Below are 23,969 nucleotides of genomic sequence, written 5' to 3' on the forward strand. Positions count from 1 at the left end.
CTGGTCATATGAGACCAAAATTTAACTTTTTGGCTTAAAAGCAAAACGCTATGTATGGCGGAAAACTAACATTGCACATCACCCTGAACACACCATCCCCATGGTGAAACATGATGGTGGCAGCATCAGGTTGTGAGGATGCTTTTCTTCAGCAAGGAGAGGGAAGCTGCTCAGAGTTGATGGGAAGATGGATGGAGCCAAATACAGGGCACTCATAGAAGAAAATCTGTTAGAGTCTGCAAAAGACTTGAAACTGGGGCAGAGGGTTCACCTTCCAGCAGGACAACGACCCTAAACATGCAGCCAAAGCTACAATGGAATGGTTTAGATTAAAGCATATTCATGTGTTAGAATGGCCCAGTCAAAGTCCAGACCTAAATCCTATTGAGAAGCTGTGGCAAGACTTGAAAATTGCTGTTCACAGGTGTTCTCCATCCAATCTTACAGAGCTTGAGCTATTTTGCAAAGAAAAATGGGTCAAAATTTCACTCTAGATGTACAAATTTGGTAGAGACAAACCCAAAAACTTGCAGCTTTAATTGCAGCAAAATGTGGTTCTACAAAGTATTGACTCAGGGGGACTGAATACAAATGCACGCCAATAAAATACATTTATGTTTTTGGTTGTAACATGACAAAATGTGGAAAATTTCAAAGGGTATGAATACTTTCATGGCACTGTTTGTCAAGCAGTGGTGTAGTAGCATCTTTTTTTACCTCAATAAGGAATTCTCTGCTACCCGTGAATATTGTCTAGAGTTGTGTTGGCTATGAAATGAGTTTTTTCTAATTTTGTTTTTAAATGGATTGTATGCCATGTTACAGACTTTGACCACATAATGATACTTCATTATATCACTACGTTTGGACTGGAAGTAAAGAGCAGCTGGTGGCTAAGACATGTTACTTGTTACATGTTTTCTGCTGTCCATGCCTGAATATAATTCTAGACCGCCAGATCATTGCGTGCACACTGTAGCTGCACTGTTCATTCTGTTAACCACTTCCCGACCGGCCGTTGTATATAAACGGCCGGACGGTGGCACTGCAGGGTCGGGTGGCCGTCTATAAACGGCCTCCCCGCACCCTGCTTGTGCTCGCTCCCTGGGAGCGCACAGCACCGCGATCCGGTGCCCGCTGTGTCCTCCGGACACAGTGAAACACCGATCGTCGGACGGGACCTCTGTACGAGGTCCCGATCATGTGATCACTGATTGGCCAATCAGTGATCACATGCAAAGTAGTAAGCAAGATGTCACTTGTGACATCATTGCTTACTACGTGTGAAATCTGTGAATGATCACAGAGGTCACATGGTACAAGGCTATTCACAACAGCCTTGTACCATGTGACAAGCTGTGACCAATCACAGCTCACTCTGTATTTCTCAATGAGTGCAGGAATGCACACAGAGAGAAAGAGAAATGATTGCTTTTACATCCTATATGGGTGTAAAAGCAATCCGTGTAAAAAAAAAAAAAAAAATCTTTATCACCCCTCACAAGTAGTACAGTGTCAACATGGTGACACTGTACTGCTAGGGTGACAGTATGTAAAAAAATAAAATAAAATAAAAATGTAAAAAAATGTAAAAAAATTATAATTTTTGCTTATAAACTAATTTGGATTTTTTTTTTTTACTAAAAAGATAACGGAATAAATTTTGGCTAAGATTTATGATGAAATATTATTTATTTGCAAAATTTTATAAAAAAAACACTTTTTGAAAAAAAAATTTTGGACATTTCATTTACATAGCAAAAAAAATACAAATCCCAGTGGTGAATAAATACCACCAAAATAAAGCTTTATCTATCTAAAAAAAAATGGTAAAAAATTCATTTGGGTACAGTGTTGCATGACCGCGCAATTGTCATTCAAAGTGTGATAGCGCTAAAAGCTGAAAATTGCCCTGGTCAGGAAGGGGGTAAAAGTGTCCGGTCTGGAAGTGGTTAAGTAATGCACCCTTTGCAGCCTACTGTTTATATAATCACAACATGCTACTGGTGAAACCTTACTATATAATTTGATGATCCATGATACAGATCAGTTGAAAGCATGTTTATTATTCCAAGTATGTCACCATATTTTGATTTCAGAATAGTTTCTATTTTCTTTAGTTACCGTGAATTCAGTAGATCTAGAAAAGTAATGTTAAACCCCCCAAGCATCATTGTGAACTTAAGTCATTTCTGTCATTAAAGCAAATTGTTTTATCACTTGTAATGCTAATCATTTCCTCCAGCTTTATGTATCAAACCTTTTTATTTTCTTCTTAACACTGTCTGTGTCTTTGCCAATTTATCGTCTTTGCGCTCTTATCTCCTATTCATCCATTTCATTTAGTATGGAGCCGACAGCTTATCCACTGTTATTATGGCCCATTGATCAAGTAATTGGAAAAGGGCAAATCGGCAGCGGCAGCGCCTGTGATTTGCATGAAATATTCCCAGCCCTGGGTGCATGTAGCATGGTAATTGCTGCATCCACATAGCTGTCAGCTAATAACTATATTAGTCAGAATATGGAAAGCCGGATCTTAGCATATTAAAAGTTCTATTGGCGCAGATAGGCTTTGAATAGGGGGATTTAATTAAACGTGCTAGCAGGCTTCCAGGCTTTATGGGAAGTCAAGGAGAAAATGTTTACTGCTAATTAAATGTAAGTCTCTTGGGTTAAATGAGGTCATTGTCCTTAAGTGTTACCTTTTAACCTCTGCCTCATTTGAAGGTAAAGAACAAGAAGAATATTTTCAATATTATAAATCTGTTAATATTAATGAAACTTATATGTTCTGTACAATTTTATGGGAACCACTTCAAGGGAAAGCTACAGTAAATGCAACCAGAAACTAAAGTACATTTCTGTACTGAACTAAATATCACCCAAACCGTACTCTCCGCTCCTCACAAGACCTCCTACTCTCTAGCTCCCTTGTCTCCTCCTCTCATGCTTGTCTCCAGGACTTCTCCAGGGCTTCCCCCATCCTCTGGAACACCCTACCCAAATCCATCCACTATCGCCTACTCTGCTCACCTTTGGACGCACTCTGAAAACCTATCTCTTCAGGGAAGCCTTCCCCGTCCTCAGCTAATCCTGAACTCCTCTTCTCTTCCAACCACTCCATCCCCCACAGCTATTTCCTCCTGTACCACTATTCCCTCCCTCCTAGATTGAAAGTTACAAGGAGCAGGGCCCTCGAACCCCTCTTGTATTGAATTGTATTGTTACTGTACTGTCTCCCACCATAATGTAAAGTGCTCAGCAAACTGTTGGCGCTATATAAATCCTGTATAATAATAATACATTAACTTCTTAAAAGAAAACAAATTATTTTTTTAAAGTCCCTTCTATGTGTAATTTCCTGTCATCCTTCTTTCTAATAAATTTCCATCTTGCATTGCAAAACAGACAAAAATTCAGATTCTGACTGAGACCCTCCATTGTCTGCTGAATTTGAAACAAATGGACAGAGTGGAGTAGGATGATATGAAATTGTTTCTGAACATGAAATTCTGTCATATTTTATGCCCTGTGCGTGGGCGCAGGTTAGAGAGACCAGTTTGGCACCCACTGCAGAATGAAACTGTAAGCCCAGAGAAATTAATCCTGTTTTTCAAGGTAAAACTGCCATACTGATTTTAGCATCCAGTTGAACAAGTACAGTGGGGAAAATAATTATTTGATCCCCTGAAGATTTTGTAAGGTTACCCACATACAAAGAAATGAAGGGTCTATATCTTCTATCATAGGTGTTTTTTAAATGATAGAGACAGAATCCACCAAAAATCCAAAAAAAAACACATAATACAAATTTACAAATTGAGTTGCAGTTCAGTTAGAAAAATAAGTATTTGATCTCCTACCATCCAACAATAATTCTGACTCCCACAGACTGGCGATGTGCTCATGTGGTACACAGATTATACCTGTCAATTTAGGAAGGTGCTAATAACAACAACTCGTTATGTGTATAAAGAACATTTGTTCACAGAATCTCATTCTTCCTCACCATCATGGGGAAGACCAAAGATCTGTAAAAGGACATCAGGGGCAAGATTGTAGACGTCCACAAGGCTGCAATGTTCTACTAGACCATCAGCAAGAAGCTTTGTGAGAAGGAGACAACTGTTAGAGAAATTATTTGCAAATGGAAGAAAAACAAAATAACCATCAATTGCCCTCGGTATGGATCTCCATGCAGGATTTTGCCTCATGGGGTAAGGATGATCATGAGAAAAGTGAGGGATCAGCCCAGAACTACACGGGAGGAGCTTATGAATGATCTCAAGGCAGTTGGGACCACAGTTACCAAACCATTGGTAACACAATACGCTGCCATTGATTGAAATCCTGCAGCTCCCGGAAGGTCCCTCTTTTCAAGAAGGCACATGTACAGGCCCATCTGTAGTTTGCCAATGAACATATAAATGATTCAGAGAAGGATTGGGAGAAAATGCTGTGGTCAGATGAGACCAAAATTGAGCTCTTTGGCATTAACTCGACTCGCCGTGCTTGAAGGAAGAAAAATGCTGACTATGACCCTAAGAACACCATCCCTACAGCCAAGCATGGAGGTGGAAACATTATGCTTTGGGGCTGTTTTTCTGCTAAAGGTACAGGCCAACTTTGCCGCATTGTGGAGCCAATGGACAAGACCATGTATTGTAAAATCTTGGATGAGAACCGTCTATCCTCAGCCAGAACACTAAAGATGTGTCATGGATGGGTCTTTCAGCATGATAATGACCGAAAACATACCACCAAGGCAACAAAGGAGTAGCTCAAAAAGAAGCACATTAAGGTCATGGAGTGGCCTAGCCAGTCTTTAGACCTTAATTTTATTGAAAATTTATGCAGAGAGTTGAAACTTCAAGTTGCCAAGTGACAGCCAAGAAACCTTAAGTATTTAGAGAAGATCTGTAAAGAAGAGTGGACCAAAATCCCTGAGATGTGTGCAAACCTGGTAACCAACTACAAGAAACGTCTTACCCATGCTTGCCAACAAGGGTTTCTCCACCAAGTACTAAGTCATGTTTTGCTTGGGGATCAAATACTTATTTTACTCACTGGACTGCAACTCAATTTATAACATTTTTGTATCCTGTTTTTTTCTGGATTTTTGGTTGATATTCTGTCTCTATCATTTAAAATACACCTATGACAAAAATTATAGACCCTTTATTTCTTTGTAAGCTGGCAAACAAAATCTGCAGGGAATCATACAATTATTATTATTATAGAGGATTTATATAGCGCCAACAGTTTGTTCAGCTCTTTATAATATAACGGGAGACAATACAGCAACAATACAGTTCGATACAACAGGGATTGGGGGCCCTGCTCTTTGGAGCTTACAATCTAGGTATTCCCCACTGTAAATATGTATTCTATTGTTCTTCCTTCTTTACATGCATTCATGTCATACATGTCAGCTTGTGGTTAACAAAAAAAAAAAAGGTGTTAAAACACTGACTGTTGGCAGCATATTTTATGTGCTCTCTTGGAACACCAAATTTGAAGGGAAAGTTGGTTGGCCATATTGGCCTTTTGACAAAACACCACTGCAATTTCATAAAAAAAAACTGCAACACTATGTGTGAAAATACTTTTAGGTGTCTATGTAGCTCTAACAGAAACAGAGCACTTTATTATTTTTTTTTTTTAATTTAAATATTTATTAGTTTTTCATAGTATTACAAAAATTCCATGAGAAGAGATAACAATACATATAAATATTCCATACATTTCTACCTTGCCCCTTCTAATAAATCTTTTCTTTCCCTCCCCTCCCAGCCCTTTCCCACCCCCCTTCACCCTCCCTCCCCTTTGCACGTTCTATACTCTCTCGAGGCCCAATAGTTTCTTAATTTATAGTTTTCTATACTTCTCTTTCAATCCTGATTTTTCCCATTTTTTCCCATCTTGTATAGTATATTCCCATCTTATCTTCCTGCATATAGTAAGATTTTTCCATTCTACTAATCTGATTTACTCTGTTGATCCAGTCTTCCTCCTTCGGCACCTCTGTTTTTTGCCAGAACTTGGGTATCAACCCCTTTGCAGCATTTAAATAGTACCATACGCCTGATTCTTTATATTTATTTACTGTAGTCTCAACATTATGTAGGAGACACATCGTTGGGTCTAACCCTATGTCATTTCCAGTTATTATTTCTATTGAGTTAACTATTATCTTCCAGAAAGCCTGAATTTTCGGACATTGCCACCATATGTGAAACACCGTGCCCACAACCTCTCCAACACATTCTCCCCCCTTATCCTGTGCTCAATACTCGGTGTGATATGCCATCGTGTCAAACATTTATAATTAATCTCCACGTCTCTCATACTAACATTCTCGTGTATCAATCTATCTGTGAGTATTCTATAAACTTTAGCAATACCATGTTTCCCATCTCTATGTGTTTCCAACAACCTTTCAAACATATTCCAATCCTTTTTTAATCTCAGGGGTTTTGGTAGTTTTCCAATAAAACATTTTAACTGATGATATTTCCACTCGTCTATTCCAATAAAAATTTCTCCCTTCTTCTCTTTTAATTCTTTAAATGATCTCAATTCCCCCTCTACCAGTACATCTCTCAGTTGGATATCTTCCCTTTTAAACCATCTACCAGATATCTCATCCTTTCCTGGGGGGAAATAATCAGAATTTACAAGAGGCATTAATATAGAATTGAATTCCCATTTCCTACTTTTGTGTAAATTATCCCATACCCTTAAAACATTTAAAGTGTAAATACTTGGCTTTCTTTAATTCTTCTAAGATGTGCTGGGACCCATATCATCTTACTCAAACTAATCCCACTCAATTCGTTTTCAATTTTTACCCAACTCTTCCCCTTATGGTTGAATGTCCAATCATAAATTCTTGCTAAAATTACTGCTTTATAGTATCTCTTGACATCAGGTAGTCCCATTCCCCCTTTCTCTTTAGTTCTACTCAATGTTTCGTATGATATTCTTGATTTTTTGTTCCTCCAGATGTATCTTATTAACATTTTTTTCATTATCTTAAAAAAAGCCTCTGGGAGTTTGATTGGAACCATTTGGAATCTATACAGTATTTTAGGTATGATTACCATTTTAACTAGGTTTATACGTCCTATCCATGATGGGTTTCCTCCTTCTAATATTTTTAATTCTTCCTTGGTCTCATTTATCAAAGAAATATAGTTTAATCTATACAGTTGTTTATATGAGATAGCAAGTTTTATTCCTAGGTATTTTAAATCTTTTTCTCTCCATGTAAAGGGGAATTCTTTTTGTAGCTTTTCCTTTTCCTTTTTTGGTATGTTGATGTTCAAGATCTCTGTTTTTGTTGGATTAATTTTTAAATTTGATAGGTCACCATATTCCTTCAAGATCTTCATTATATTTGGTAATGTTATTCGGGGGTTGTCTACATAAAACAATAGGTCGTCCGCAAAGGCCGCTACTTTATGTTCTGTATTTTCTATCTGGATTCCCTTTACCGCTCCACTATTCCTTATCGTAGACAACAGGGGTTCCAATGACAGAACAAACAGCAAGGGGGACAGTGGGCAGCCCTGTCTTGTTCCATTGGACATCCCAATGGATTCCGACCTCTCCCCATTTACCGTGATAATTGCGGTGGGCTCCCTATATAATTTACCTATCCACTCACGCATTCTCTCTCCAATCCCCAACACTTCTAAGTTGTCCATCATGAAGCCCCAGTTCACTCTATCGAACGCCTTCTCGGCATCAATCGACAATAGTACCACCGGGGCTTTCCCTTTTCTACTTTCTGAATGAGCATCAGAGTTCTCAACCCGTTGTCTCTACCCTCTCTCCCTGGGACAAAGCCCACCTGATCTCCATGAATCCATTCAGGCATTAGATCTTTTAGCCTATTTGCTAGAACCTTTGCGTACAACTTAGTATCAGTGTTCAATAATGAAATTGGTCTATAGCTAGAACACTGGGAAGGGTCTTTTCCCTCCTTTTGAATGAGTACAACATGGGCCTGAAGAGATTCTCTTCTCCCCTCCATCCCTCCTCCCAGGTCGTTCATATACTTCTTCAGCTTAGGTAACAATATTTCACTATAATTTTTATAGTACTTAACTGTATACCCATCCGGTCCTGGACTTTTTCCACCCCCTGTACTTCTTAATGCTTCTTTTATTTCATCCTGGGAAATTTCCACATCCAAGGCGTTCAATTGTATTTCACTTAACTTTGGTAATCCTGCATTTTTTAAATATATCATCCTTTTTTCGTTAATATCCTTTACATTTTCTTTTGAAGAGCCATGGGGGCTAATATTATACAGTTTTCTATAGTATTCCGTGAACACTTTAATAATCTCTTTGGTTGAATAGACCAACTCTCCCTTAGGATTTTTTATCCTTTCTATATAATTTCTATTTTTCTTTTTATTCAGAGCTCTCATTAAGTATTTTCCTGGTCTGTCACCCCATCTATATCTTTCATTTAGTACTTTGTTATATACTCTTCTCCTCTCTTCGTCCATCAATCTCTCTAGCTCATCTTTTTTATCCATTAACTTCTGTCTTATTTCTCTTGTTATTTTCTTCTTTTGTATCTGCTCTAAATCCAGGATTTCTTTTAGCAGCCCACTGACCCTCTCTCTTCTTTCTCTTTTCTTCCTTGCTCCCATCGCAATCAGGATACCTCTTATATATACCTTGTGGCTTTCCCATACTGTGGCTGTCGATACTTCCTCTGTCTCATTCTCCTTAAAATATAGCTTGATCTCTTCCCCAATCTTCTGAGCTATGTCCTCATCCAAAAGAAGGGCCTCATTTAACCTCCATCCTAAACCTCCTGTCCACCGTCTTCCCCATCCCATTTTCATTATGACAGGGGCATGATCCGAGAATGTACTCATCTCTATTTCTATTTTAACCAATAACTCTATGAGTTGATGATCTATTAAAATATAATCCAACCTCGAGTATATCTCATGTGCATTAGAGAAGAAGGTATAGTCTCTGTCTCTCATGTGCATTATTCTCCAAGTGTCCACCAGTTGGTACTCGTGGATTGCTTTCTTCAAAGCTCTCAGAGACCCCCCCCCTCTCCGCACAGGGGAGGTTGCATCCTTTTGGGGGTCCATACAGAGATTTAAGTCTCCTGCTACTATCAAACGCCCTTTTTTAAAGTCCATCAATTTTTTCAACAGACCCTTCAAATAGATCTCCGGCTTTTTGTTAGGGCAATATATATTGGCTAACGTACATTCGATTCCCTGTAATTTACCTTTCAAAAACAGGAATCTCCCCTCCGGATCAGTTCTTCTATCCTCCAGCTCAAATCTCATGTTCTTTGCCAGCCCTATTGCCACCCCTTTTGCTCTTTTAATTGGGGAGTCAGCGTAATACCATGTTGGATAATATTTGGATTTTAATTTCACATTTGACTCTATTTCAAAATGTGTTTCCTGTAAAAATACCACTGACGTTGCCCTATGGTGTAACTCTTTAAACAACTTAAATCTTTTCCCAGGACAGTTCAACCCATTCACATTATATGTTATAACCTGTATTTCTTCCATCCTTCTTAATTCTGTCTATCTCTCTTCTAATACGCCTCTTCCTATTAGGCCCTTCTATCGTGCAACATTTTAACCCCACCTCCCCTCCCCCCTCAGCCTCCCACCCGACTCCCATCTCCCACTCTCACCCCCCGTCCCTCCCCCCTCTCTTCTTTTTCCCCCTACCCGTTTTTAGGCTTATAAACTGCCTACAAATCATTTGTGGATCTGTTTCCACCTTTGATTTAAAACTTAGGGCGTAAGCTCCGCCCATGCACGGCTCGCCTCTCCTCCGACCCCCCCAGATCCCCTCTCTCTATCATCTAGGCTCAAGAAGAATCTTTACTTCCCTCCCTTCACCAAAGCATTCTGAAGGACCTCAACATCCGGAGGGGAGAGACCAGGGGCGAGAGATGGAAGTGGGAGAAAAAAAAAAAAAAAACATAATTTCTACTTAATTCTCCCTCCTTTCCCTCCCCAACCCCAAAATCTCCCTCCCCCTCCCCCCGACCTGCTGCCAGTCCTCTTTTCTTGTATCATCTGTATCTCCTTTATCTTCTTTTTCTTCTTCCCACCCCACTATCTCCATTCTTTGCAGATCCAGTCTCTCGCAAAAATCCCTTAGTTCCTCCGGAAATCTCAAATAAGCTGTGACCCCATTTTTCCAGCCAATTAGAGATGCTGAGGTACCCCATCTATACTGCACATTCTGTTTCCTCATTTGCTCCAACAGGGATCTCAGGGATCTCCTTCTCCATAGGGTCTCTACTGTTAAGTCCGCATAAATTTGGATAGTCAAATCTCCATACTTAATTAATGATCTTCCCTTGGTCTTCTTCCAAATCTCATCTTTGACCCCAAATTTTTGGAACTGGACAATTATGTCTCTCGGTCTTTCCTTCTCAGTAGCCTGTTTGAACTTTCCTATTCTAAACACTCCATCTAACTTGAGCCCATCTGTTTCAGGTCTGTCTCTTATGGAGTTCAAGATTTTTTTCACTAGTTCATATAGTGTTTCGCCTTTTGCAGTCTCTGGAATTCCTCGTACTCTAAGGTTACACCTTCTTTCTTTATTTTCTTGAGCTTCCATCCTATAGATCAATTTTTTCTGGGTGTTTTCCAATTGGTTTATTTTTTTCCTTAGGTTATCTATGTTTTGGGCCTGAGTTTTAACTTTCTCCTCAGTTTCCTCCATTCTTGATAGCAGGTGCCCTAGATCATTTCGAATAGCTGTCATTTCATGTTTTAGCATTTTTTCCAAATTTTGAAACATTTCTATCATCTCCTTTTTGTTTGGTACTTGTAGTTCCCCATCAGATTCTCTTTTTCCCGAACCATCCTCTATTTGTTGGCTGCAGCTGCTATTCATGCCCAATGATATTCTAGGACTATTACCTGAACTAATGTCCATTTCCCCTTTTGCGCTTGCGCCTTGGGCCCTTTCTGGCGTAATATTTCCATATGATGTAAATTTCTTTATTGTTCCTGTTTGAGACCCTTTGGGCCCTGCTGCCTTGGGACCTTTATTCTTCATATCCTCTGTAAATTCCTTTTATTAATTTTTTCTTTCTATATTCTCAAGATGGGATTATGCCTCTCCTTTGTAATTTCTGGACCAGACAGACTTGCGATTTTTTATGTTTTATTTTCCTAGGACACCTGGGCCTCCTCTCTTCTTCTCTTCTAACCCCTGGGAATCCTCCCCTCCCCTCTTTCACCCCCTGGTCTCCTATTTCACCCCCTGGTCTCCTATGTCACTCAGGGGTCCACAACACAGTAAGCCCCCAGTAGCTCTCACTCACCCTTCCCTTCTCAGGACGGTGGCTCCATTCTTGTACGGAGGGCCTTCACTGCTGCTCAGTCCTGGGGGGGGGGGGGATTCCTCTGGGTTTCCGATACTGTGTTATTTTTCTTTCCTTTTTTTTTCCCTTTTCTTTTCTTCCTTCTTTCCTCCTTAGGGTTCGTCCCAGGGAGGCAGGATGGGTTTCCTGGTATTCCTGGGTCCACCAGGCCCAGGCTCGGACAGCCAGCCGGGGGGGAATAGACAGCAGTGAGCGTCTCCCTGTCACATCGGGGAGGCAGCCGGCTTCCACTTCCCCCGACTCTCCTGCTCCCTGTCAGCCTTCGGCCGGCGTCCCTGCTTCCCAGGGATGCACCGCGGCTGGTCACGTGCCCCGGCCGCGCCTCCTCGTCTCCCGGCAACCAGGCTCAGCGTCCCAGCCTCTCTCCACTGCTCTCCAGCTCCCCGGCTCCTCCAACCGTGGACCGCTGCTCATCAAGGGAAGCCTCCCAGGCCGAGGTAGGTCTCAGCCATCTAGAGCTCCACAGCGCTGGGGGGAATTAAGGCCGAAAATAAGGGGGGTCGATCGGAGAAGACTCGTGCGAGAGCTCCTACCACGAGCTCTCCGCCGCCGCCATAGTCAGGCTCCGCCCTCCTGCGCACCGTGAAATCCTCTCAAAGCAGGTCAGCCCACGGGAAGGCTTTCCTACAGAGCACTTTAAATATGCCTTTGTACCTTTCCCTGAAATCTTGAGTTCTACTTTAAAGCTGGCTATAATTAAAGGAAGGCTTTGGTATTGTTCAAATTACTTTGGTGCTTTTGTTGGTAAACATGAAGTGTAAATGATACAAAAGTTGCAACAAAGCCCTGGAACAAGGAAAGCAAGTTTTGGTTCAGTTGTGAGGACAGTAAAAAGCTGGGGGTCCAATTTGCAATTTTAGAGATTGCTCATAGAATGTGACCTGTAGAATGTACTTGCATGTCAGGTAAAAAAATAAGTATTCCGAGAGCCTGATAATCTTTAAGTGAATGGAAACCTATAATATGGGATGTGTAAAGAGGTTTTGAATTGAGGATACTGTGTCCAGGAAAAGGCTCCTTGCTGCTTATTTTTTCCCCATTACGGATTTACCATGCCTTGTTCCACAAAGTGTCTGTAGAGACGGTCATTTTGGTAGAGGTAAGGCTTTGCTTCCTCATCAGACCTGCCCCCCTGATGAAAGGTGGTATCATGACTGAAGGAGGAGTAATCAAACATCATGATGAAACGTTCAGAAATCACAGATCTACAAAATGAATGAAGCAGAAAGATCCTTGCAGTACAGGTTCTTGGGTACCATCCTTCTGTCTAACAAGAACAACAATGGGCAGCTCGGTAGTGAAACTAGCAAATCTTATGCGATTAGTGCGGTGCCTTAGGTGATCTCGCATTCTGGCATTCACGTGCCAGTAATAGCACTGCTATTTTTTTTAAAAGGAATTCCCAGCAAAAGGTAAGTCTTTCAGGGTACTTAATTTTCAATGCACAGTTACAACATTGACGCAAACGTTGTAAAAATTGAAATTAAATTTGGCTCATGCCAAGGGTTTAAGTAGAATCTAATCATTGTGCTAGACATTTTAGTTTTATGCATCTTTCACTCTTGTATACCACTAAATAACATTAAAAAGAGAATTGTGAAAAATTCAAAATGAAAACACACTTTAAATATTTCCAGACTCCCTGCTTGCAATAAAGTTTAATGTTATCTTTACATTTATAGATTTGATTATATAAGGCAGTGTGGTGTGAAAACCAACTTTGTAGGTATAGTTTGTTACTTTCTTGTTCACCATATACATGTACGGGCCTTTAAAGTATGCAGCGAACTAGGGGGTGTCAGAGTTATTATGCACTCAGTTGTGGCACGCTTGTATTTGTAATTGTATGAACGACAGTATTGTCCTCATAAATGCTAAGTTCATCTTTTGGGAAAAAAATAGTAATTGCGCATATTTTTGCAGAGAAAGACCTGCATTTAATTATTCCCTCAGGATCAGAAGCATTGCCCCTGTGATCAGTGATGCAATGTCAAGCTTCTGCAGACAAGCCCTGCTTCTTTCTGCCCATACCTCCGATATGGGCTGACTGTTTACAAGCTGCAGGGCTTGTGAATGAACTAAGCGAGTGCTTATCAGTACCGTTGCAGTTCATTGAGGACTACAAGCCATCTGTCGCAATGGTTGAAGGTACAGATCGCTGTGAATGAATGACGTGGCTATGAGGGCAGAGTCTAGTACAGCCGCGCTTTTTCAAAATGTGACAGTGGGTGTGGGGAGAAGATCCCCTGTATGCTGTCATGGGGGGATAGGGCGGGAGCAAGTGCAGGGGACAGGTCTTGTGGGTATTATGGGTATAACGTGAAAGGTGAAAATATCCTTTAATGTATTTTTCCTTGTTTCTTTAATATGTGGAAAATTAACAAATATAGAAAATTAATGCTATTTTAAGCTCTCAGTTTCTCTGTTTTTTTTTTTGTTTTGTTTTTTTTTGGTTGACATTAAACATTCACTTCAACCTAGGTTTTCTTTTCAACCATGGTGTAATTTTTGTTGCTTTCAGGTCGTTGTGCTCGATGTGGAGAAAATGTCGTAGGAGAGGGCACTGGATGTACTGCTATGGACCAAGTGTTCCATGTGGATTGTTTTACCTGCATGACCTGCAACAGCAAACTGCGTGGGCAGCCCTTTTATGCTGTGGACAAGAAGGCATTTTGTGAGCCTTGCTACGTTGTAAGTACATATCTCTACCTGCTTCATTCTCTAGCTGCTGTTCTCTACATATTTTTCCAAAGAAATCATCAATAAATCATATTTTCTGTAAATTATGCTCTATTGTGTCCAGAGGAATGTTTAACATGTCTTAACAGAAGAGCTTGGAGTTGTGTTGCTGACTAAAGAACAAATAGGATTTTTTCACTTTCTCACATTGTCAGAGGTAAATTTATTGCATAGTCAGTTTGCTCTTGATGTTATCCATTTTCTGCTTGTTTTAGATGACCTTCAGTGCTCCTCCGCTGTGACAGCTCTACAGGCTCTACATTATTTTAGGGTCTGCACATAGCCATTTCATTAGACCAAGTAAATTCTTGGCAAATGCAAACAGCAGGCTTGTTGTGCTGTAGGAAAACAATATAGGATTAAATTCCCTTTTAAATTCACGTCATGATTATTGCCCATGTTAAGTCAGCATTTAAAAGTAAACCATGGAAATAAATTTCAATGAAGGGACAACACAGATCACTTGATTATGTTTACATTGGATGGGAAATACATACTATATATAATTGGCTCCGAGCCAAATGAAGATGCGAAAACTTTTCAGCAGCTGAGGTTGCAGAGAAGAGAGCTACCGTATATGCTTCGCTTAACAGTGGACCTGCCCTAAGTTTTATTTTCATGAGATAGAGTGACTCTGGAGGAGTGGAGCAGAGTGTGTCCATTGGTCTGAAACAACAGTCTGCATTGTTGGTGTCCAAGAAGGGACAAAAAGCTACATTTGACCAAGCAGTGATGTGAGTCAGATATATATGGTGAGTGCACACCAGGTAGTGGTTTGATCACTGTATGCAGAAGGATCAAGCAAGGAAGGTGGCATGGTTTACAAGAAGTATAGAATTTGTGTTTTTCACTGACTTTATATTTTTTCAATCACAGCACTTTATATGATTGATCTAGATTTTATTTCATTATATGAATTTAGCACATGATTTTATTTTATTTCATTATATGAATTTAGCCCATGATTTGATATGAAATGTATAGGGGTATTTATTTTATGCATTAAAATAACACTATTAATTTATTTTGCCCTGTATATAATAATTCGTACACTTTATAGTGCTGCACATTGAATAAATTTTTGTCATTGCGGAGGTATATGAGATTTGCATTTGGTGCTTGGCGGCTTTTTTTTTTTTTTTTGTTACTTAGAGGGGTAGTTGGTTTTTTTTTTTATGAATAACATTTTATTAAATTTTCCACATGTATATACATACATGACATTTTAAAAAGAAATAGAGAGAAAGAAAAACAAAGGGATCATCGATGCTAGTAACATGGGTAGAAAAATAACAGTATGCAATGACAATAGGGCAACATTGGAAGGATGATCAAGTCCGCACAAGTCAAGCAGGTTGACCAGAGGTGTAAACATCCCACGGGTTCCACACAGCTTCAAATAAGATTATAGAATCGGCATGTGAAGCGGTAAGATATTCCATTTTCCTAATATCTGCAATAATCTTAAATAATGTCAACATTGAGGGAGGTGTAGGGGAGAGCCAGCTCATTGGAATGCTTCTCCTGGCCGCCGTCAAAATATGCACAGAGAGTCTCCTCGATGGTCTAGAGAGACCTGGAAAGGGCAGGCCCAATAAAAAATAAAGAGGCTCAAAAGGGAGAGAGGAATGTAATACCAGTTGTAATAAGGCCAAAACCTCTTCCCAAAAGGGAGTGATAAGCCTACAATCCCAAAAAATGTGAAAAAGGGAGCCGGTTTCCCTCCCGCAGCGCCAGCAAGCAGGAGAAGCACTCAAGTTACAAGAATGGAGCACATCAGGGGTTCGATACCACAACATTATGATTTTGTAAGCATTTTCCTTATAAACTACACACATAGAGGATTTGGATGCGTTCTCCCATATTTTCTTCCACTGCAACAAGTCAATGTCAAAGCGGAGAAATTGGGACCACTTACGCATATAGCGATGGGTATCAATAGTTAAGGGAGGGACATCTAGCAGGAGCTTATATGTATTGGAGACTGTGCCCTTTTGATGTGGGCCCTGAATACACAGGCGCTCAAAGGGTGTAGGCTTCTGCAGAGTCAATGAGGGTGACAGGGTGGAGAAAAAATGGCGTATCTGCAAATAAACATAGAAGTGCTGAGGAGGTATTTGGGTATTTTTTTGGATGTCGGAAAATGATTTAAATTTCCGAGTCACGGGATGGACCAGATGACGCAGTTGGAAAAGATCGGCTGAGGCCCATGGGAGCATTCGGTGTAAGGACAAACTATCTGGAAGGGAGGGATTAAAGAGAACATTAGTCAGAGGGGAGCACTCGGAGGACAAAGCGAATTTAGCCCTGCATCTCTTCCAGATAGACAAGGAGAATTGCATGGGTCCAAGTAAAAGGTGTCGGTGAGAAGCGATGGCCACCGCTGACATATCCCAAAGCAGAGAGCATAAATGGGTCGGAGTAAGTTGTAAGGTTTCAATCTCAGTCCATTTGTTAGAAGGGCGTCTGGTGGACCAGGAGATTAAAAAACGAAGGTGGGTGGCATAGTAATAGGTCACAATATCCGGTACTCCCAAGCCTCCTCTAGAGCGTAAAGAAAGGAGTACAGAACGTTCAATTCTATGTTGTTTGTTGTGCCAAATAAAACGTAAGAGAGATTTTTGGATAGAATTTAGCTTGGACATAGGGATGGGGACGGGGAGAGTTGCAAATAGATACAAAAGTTTGGGCAGTACGGTCATTTTTATAACATTTATACGTCCAAGAAAGGAAATGGGTAGGGTGTCCCAAACTTTTAAGGAACGGGAAATAGCAACAAATAGGGGGGGAAAATTAGCCTCATATATGGAATGGTAGGAGGAAGTAAGGTTGGTACCCAAATACTTCAGCGAGTGGGTACACCAACGATATTGGTAAGATGCTTGGAGAGAGGTTAACATGTCGGGTGGGATATGAAGTGGGAGTGCTTCGGTTTTGGATGTATTTACCTTGTAGCCTGACAGGGTCCCAAATAATTGTAAGGTTTTATGAAGAACCGGAAGAGAGGTGCAAGGACTAGTTAGAGTAAGAAGGATATCGTCTGCAAATAGGGACAATTTATATTCACGCCCATGGGAATGTATCCCTCGTATGTCAGGGTTAGATCGAATGGCAGTGGCCAGCGGCTCTAGGCAGAGGATAAACAGTAAAGGGGAAAGTGGGCACCCCTGCCTTGTACCGTTCGACATCCTGAAAGAAGGTGAAAGAAATGAAGACAATCTGACCTCTGAGGACGGGGAGGAGTAAAGGACCTTCAGGGCCATCACAAACGGGCCCCGGAAACCATATCTCTCCAAGATCATAAACATATAGGGCCAGCTAAGGCGATCAAAAGCTTTTTGAGCATCCAAACTCAGCAATATAGCAGGGGATGAAGTTCTGTTAATCAGGTCGATCAGGTCAATAGACCTCCTGGTATTGTCCGCTGCGTGTCTGGTGGGCACAAAGCCCACTTGGTCCCTGTGTATGAGCTTGGAGAGGAATCGGGAAAGCCTATTGGCCAAAATCTTAGTAAATATTTTATAATCAGAGTTTAACAGGGCAATGGGGCGATAATTGTAGGATCCTTATCAGGCTTGGGGATAACGGAAATATATGCACGTGAAAAATCAGCCTGAGGGGGGACACCTCTTAAGAGATCCTGAAACAAAGAGAGAAGATGGGGGGCCAAAATGCCTATGAACGTCTTGTAATAAGAATAAGGCAAGCCATCGGGTCCTGGTGATTTGTGAGAAGGGAGCTGCTTAATCGTATCATACAGCTCCTCAGATGAGATATCGGCATTAAGGGCCAAAAGGTCAGAAGGTGATATCTGCGGCAAAGAGAATGACTCAAAGAAGGCATCGAATGACGTTTTACAAAAAGGAGGATGGAGATCTGGGGTTAAACAGTTGTAGAGAGTCTTATAATATGATCCAAAAAGTGAGGCCATTACATGAGGGTCATATGTAGGTGTACCATCTGATTGAAGAAGATGGTCTGGTAACAAGGAAGAAAATTGCGTTTTAAGCCTGTTGACTAGCATACGGTGGGGCTTATTGGAAAATTCATAAAATTTCTGTTTGACCCAAAGAAGTGATTGCACAGCTCTATGTGAGTCAAGAGCTTTGATTTGGTCGCGTAGAGAAGTAACCCTACGAAGACGGGTTATGGACGGCTTGATTAGCAGTTGACGCTCAGCCGAGGATAATTGGTGGATGAGAGAAGCCTTGGCACTGGCTGAGGACTTTTTCAAACGGGAGCCTATAGAGATACATATTCCCCGGAAAACGGCCTTGTGGGCTTCCCAAAGTGTCGAGGAAGAAGTCACCGAGCCAACGTTGTCTTGGAAGTACATATCCAATCCCCGAGAGAGTTCTTCACGGAAACGGGCAGTAGTGAGAAAGGTCTCATTGAGACGCCAATGACAAGCTTTTGGTAAAGAATCAGGGAAGAAAAGATTCAGAGACAAAGAGGCGTGATCGGACCATGTACTGGGATTGATTTCGGATGAAACCAAGAGAGGGAGTAAGGGGGAAGAGATAAAAAAGTGGTCCAAGCGGGAGAAACTCCGATGAGGGATGGAGTAGAAAGTATACTGTTTATGAAGGGGATGTTTGATCCGCCAAGCATCAAAGAGACGATGTTCCCTTATCAATTTGCGAAAAGATTTTGAAGAGGAACACTGCCGCTTCAGGGGGCGGATTCAAATAGTACTTTCCTATCCTTGTGGGGGGACATGATTAAATTAAAATCACCTCCAATGATCATATGTGGTGTGGTAAAGGCATTCAGTCTAGCAAGGGTTTGGGAGAGGAAATGTAATTGACCTGCGTTCGGGGCATACAAGTTTAACAGGATAAGGGGAGAACCAGCAAACATACATTCCAAAATGATATAACGACCCCGTGGGTCGACTTTGGAGGAAATGACCCGAAGGGAGCAGTGTGTCCGAATCAAAATAGCCACTCCGGCTTTCCCAGTGGGATCAAAAGCTGAGTAGGAGTGGGAGAAAAACCTTGAGGCAAAACGAAATGAGCCAGTCGACTTGAAATGGGTCTCCTGGACAAAAATAATATCTGCTCCTGAGGATCGAAATTCCCTCAAAGCCATCCACCGTTTTTGGATGGAGTTAAGACCTTTGACATTGTACGATAATAACCGTAAAGCCATCATTAGATAAACATACAAATAGCAAATGAACCCAGATAAAGAATAATGGAGATAGCATCGATGAGGCAAATCTAAGAACAGTAGGGACATGAAACATTAGAACTAATAACATTAATGGACAAACCCAAAAAATTACAATAAAGAACATAGATATCCGTATGGATATGAACTTGGGAAAGACATCAGCTCCCAAGTCGTCCAGGCAAATGTCTGGACGTGATCGGGGGCAACATGACAACCGGAACATAGAAATCGGCAAACCCGGCCAAAAAGATACAGCATAAAAAGGCACCCAGCGCAAAAATAAAACGGAAAAAAAGGGAGGAAGAAGGGAGGGTGGGGAAAAGAAGGGAGAGGGGGAAAGGGGGGGAAGAAAAGGAGGGGGGATGGAAAGGGGAGAGGGGAGGAGATAGGGATACAACCTTGAAGAACACCTCAAAAAAAAAAAAAAAAAAAAAAAACATCAAGCAGGATCATCACTACAACGAGCAGGGCGAGGGCGTTGTGGAGTACAGAAAGGACGCTTCCGGCCCCTACGAACTGGTGTCCAGATCTTGCTGGGGGTGGCGGAAGGACGAGATGGCGTAGATGGTAGTGAGGCATTGTCGTCCGGCAGGGGGGGTAATCCCAGTTGCTTCAGGAAGGAGTCCGCTTCAAAAAGATCACGTAGAATAACTTGGGCGTTATCTTTGGAGACGACCAGCTTGAAGGGAAAACCCCAGCGGTAAGGGATACGAAGGTGTTGAAGATGCGTGGTGAGTGGTTTCAGCGCTCGCCGTTTAGCCAGGGTAATAGGAGAAAGATCACAAAAGAGCTGAAGCCGGTCCCCTTTAAATTCCAGGGAGGGAACGTTGCGTACAGAGGCCAACAAGGCTTCCTTGCTCTCAAAAAAATGGAAGCGGACGATGACATCACGTGGTCTGGTGCCGTCAGCAGGTCTGGGACCCAAAGAACGATGAGCCCTATCCATGCGCCACTCTGCTTCTGGGACCAAGGGCGCGGTTGTGGTGAAGAAAGACAGGAGGTGTCGACGAAGTTGGGAATCGGCAATGGATTCAGATATACCTCGAATACGGACATTTTGCCGGCGTTCCCTGTTTTCCAAATCTTCTTGCTGGAGCTGAATTTGGGACATGGTGTGTTTCAGGTACGCATTGTCTTCCTCCAAGACATGAACGTATTGCACCAATTCATCAAATTTATTCTCCAGTTGATCTGCACGCTCCCCAATCTGCGCTATTTCTCCATGAAGATCCAAGGCTAATTTGCCCACTTCAGCGGCAATAGTGGCGGTAATATTGCGCAAGAATACCTGCAATTTTTCTTCTAGCGTAGATATCGTGAGGGCAGGTGAGACATGGAGATTAGTGAGAGCGGATGAGGAAAGGCTCATCAAAGGATGCTCTGCTGTCCCCTCTATAGGGATTTGGGATTCAGATTCATCTATATGTTGGTGCTGAGAGAGTGAGGAGATTAGCTGCATTGTGGAGGCAGCAGGTGTAGTACCTCCTGCCGCCACTGGGGGCCCGTCAGAGCTCATCCCTGGGAGTGAGGATGTTGGCTGTATTGTGGAGGCATTGTGGAGGAAGCTAGAGGCAGCTGGTGCAGTACCGCCGACCGCCACTGGGGGCCCGTCGGAGCTCGTCTGTGGGATCCCTGTTGTAATTGAGGCCGAGGATTGTGGCCTGTGAAGGAACCGCTGCAGCGGTGACGGCCGCGGCTCACGTGGCGGAGGGGAGGGGGGCTTCCAGCGCCCTATCTTCCCCATTATAGGACTGAGGTCTGGCGCGCTGGGTGCCCTGCTACTGTGACTCACCCAGGGACGAATATGGAGCAGCGGTGCGCCGTGGGTGAGTCTCTTAGGTCGGGGGATGTACGGAGCTCACAGGAATGCGGCCATCAATGTTCCCAGCCGCGCATGCGCCCCCGGGTAGTTGGTTTTTGTTTACATAGCAGTTCACAAGATTGATTCTATTACTAAAAACACATAGGTGTGAACCAGGTCTTAATATCTTTATCCCCTAAGAAAAGAGGCAGGTTGTGCAACTTGCTCAATCTTGGGAATCCTGGGAACTAAATGACTTTCATTTTAACTTTTTATTTAGTGTCCTTTTTAATTACTTTTAGCACATTTAGGTTTTCAAGTACCTGGCACATAAAAATGGGAATGATACAAAGACAGTCCACTTCTGATAAAAGTGCGGACTGAAGCCAGTTGTCGAGTTTCCAAAGACAGCATTATGAAAAGATGAGTACAAGGTTAAAATGATGCTCTGTTTGGCGGCAAGAGATTTTTTTTTTTTTAACAGTTTTCTAGCTCAGTCATATAATCTGTATCCCATATAACGAATATGCCTGTGTAGCCTGTAGAAGCAAGTCACTGTGCAACTATTAAAAATAACATATATTTTTACATTGCTCTTTAAATTCATATCAAATATGCGTCAAAACTACTTGGGGAAGGCCAGTGGCAGGTGTTGTTATATGGTACTGAACTACATCAAACCTGCCTAGTAATGTTTTTCTGACTGCACTACCTTGCTTCTTTAAGCATTGGAGGTCAATAACCAGCTACCAAAAATAGGCAATCAGTCCAATAGCCCTCAAATGTAAACGAAAAATAAAAAGTTGTTTGGCTTTACACAATTTCCATTGGAGTAAAGTATAAGACATTCACTGATGCAAGACAAATGCTGTAACAACAGAGAGTAATTTTTACTCTATGTTGTTGCAATATGTTTGTTCCAGGTGTGCTTGAAAAGCAAAACGAGTGAAAGGTAGCTTGCTGTAATTGGTCCACGCTGTTTTAATGGATTAAACATCAATAACTAGACCTTTAGCACCGTGGTTCTATTCAGATCATGCCAGCATATACACCCTTGATAGGCCTACATAAAGCCATGTCATTCTTGCCTTGTTGAAAAAATGTTTCCCTCCTGATTTTCTTTTTTCTGCAGATCTCACACAAACAAGGCTTTAGTTGTTCTAGACGCAGTTTAGTTTTAGCATGACTAGTCATCAAGCAGCATGATTGTGCTTTCTGGTGAATTTCATTGACTAAAGCTCAGTAGCCAATAATAATGGTTACTTTTGTCACGGCATTTGGCATGGTAACATAGTTTGACTTGTTAGACATATTATTAAAAAGGATTTTTTTCTAGTCTGAATGTACAGAGATTTTAATCCAAGTGAAAGTTTCAACAAATACAACTCTTAGCAGTAAAAACAGACTCCATAATATGCATAAAATATAAATAGTGTTAAAAAACAAGGTCAGTCAATTAGTTTAAAATCTGCTTAATCACCGTTTTTGGCCATAATAAAGGAAGCTGTAATTTACAGATTTTGGTGGCAAAATCATAAAAATGTCCCCTTTATGTGCGATATTTAGAGAGTAATTTATGAGAAGTGCTGTCAGTGTGTTATTTCAAGTACTCTGTAATTTCAATTTAAACTGCTCAATGGTATCATTAAGACCATTATGTAGGGGTTTTGAGTATTTTCTGTTTAAATGGCAACTTAAAAAAGTCATGAATATTTGAACAAAATTGTCCTATTGTACACAACTCATGCTAAGAAGTACATGCAATCTGTAGTTCCTTTACATTAAAGCATTTAACTACAGAGTGCTTTTTTAAATTATTGCTGAATTTTTTAATATCACTGGATAAAAGAATAATCACTCTCCTGCCATTACAAGTGGCATTCTGTAGCAAAATGTTATTATTTCTTGCAATAACATAGAGATCTTACTGTAACTTGTGGGTTTAAAGGAGATCTGTTGTCACAGAATACACTTTCATTTCATAACATCAGCATTGTAATAATACAAACAATAGTTATTTTTTATATAATATAGGTTTATTTAAAAAAAAAATTTCATGTTGTGAGTTCTGCCTGTCTGCTGGACATCCCTTTCCACAACTTCCTGGATTCCCTGCATGCTTTGCTGCTTCTCTTCTGCTGTTTACATTTGATTTCTAAGGATTGCATACAGTGGGGCAAAAAAGTATTTAGTCAGCCACCAATTGTGCAAGTTCTCCCACTTAAAAAGATGAGAGAGGCCTGTAATTGGCATCATAGGTAGACCTCAACTATGAGAGACAAAATGAGAAAAAAAATCCAGACAATCACATTGGCTGATTTGGAAAGAATTAATTTGCAAATTATGGTGCAAAATAAGTATTTGGTCAATATCAAAAGTTCATCTCAATACTTTGTTATATATCCTTTGTTGGCAATGACAGAGGTCAAACGTTTCCTGTAAGTCTTCACAAGGTTGGCACACACTGTTGCTGGTATGTTGGCCCATTCCTCCATGCAGATCTCCTCTAGAGCAGTGATGTTTTGGGGCTGTCGCTGGGCAACACGGACTTTCAACTCCCACCAAAGGTTTTCTATGGGGTTGAGATCTGGAGACTGGCTAGGCCACTCCAGGACCTTGAAATGCTTCTTACGAAGCCACTCTTTCGTTGCCCGGGCGGTGTGTTTGGGATTATTGTCATGTGGAAGACCCAGCTACGTTTCATCTTCAATGCCCTTGCTGATGGAAGGAGGTTTGCACTCAAAATCTCACGATACATGGCCCCATTCATTCTGTCCTGTACATGGATCAGTCGTCCTGGTCCCTTTGCGGAGAAACAGCCCCAAAGCATGATGTTGCCACCCCC

General features: G+C 41.3%; 1 protein-coding gene across 4 annotated transcripts in view; it reads left to right on the top strand.

Annotated features, from left to right (window-relative positions):
- Positions 1 to 23,969, top strand: part of LPP (LIM domain containing preferred translocation partner in lipoma) — a 469,545-nt gene that overhangs the window by 372,378 nt on the left and 73,198 nt on the right. For all 4 annotated transcript variants that reach the window (XM_089680141.1, XM_089680143.1, XM_089680142.1 and 1 more), the window contains one exon: positions 13,931 to 14,100. In XM_089680141.1, coding sequence (XP_089536267.1) covers positions 13,931 to 14,100 — 170 coding nt within the window. The remainder of the gene's footprint in view (positions 1 to 13,930; positions 14,101 to 23,969) is intronic.

The sequence above is a fragment of the Staurois parvus genome, unplaced genomic scaffold (assembly GCF_062004578.1).
Source record: "Staurois parvus isolate SC_StPar_1 unplaced genomic scaffold, SC_StPar_1.0 ptg000235l, whole genome shotgun sequence".
Lineage (NCBI taxonomy): Eukaryota > Metazoa > Chordata > Amphibia > Anura > Ranidae > Staurois > Staurois parvus.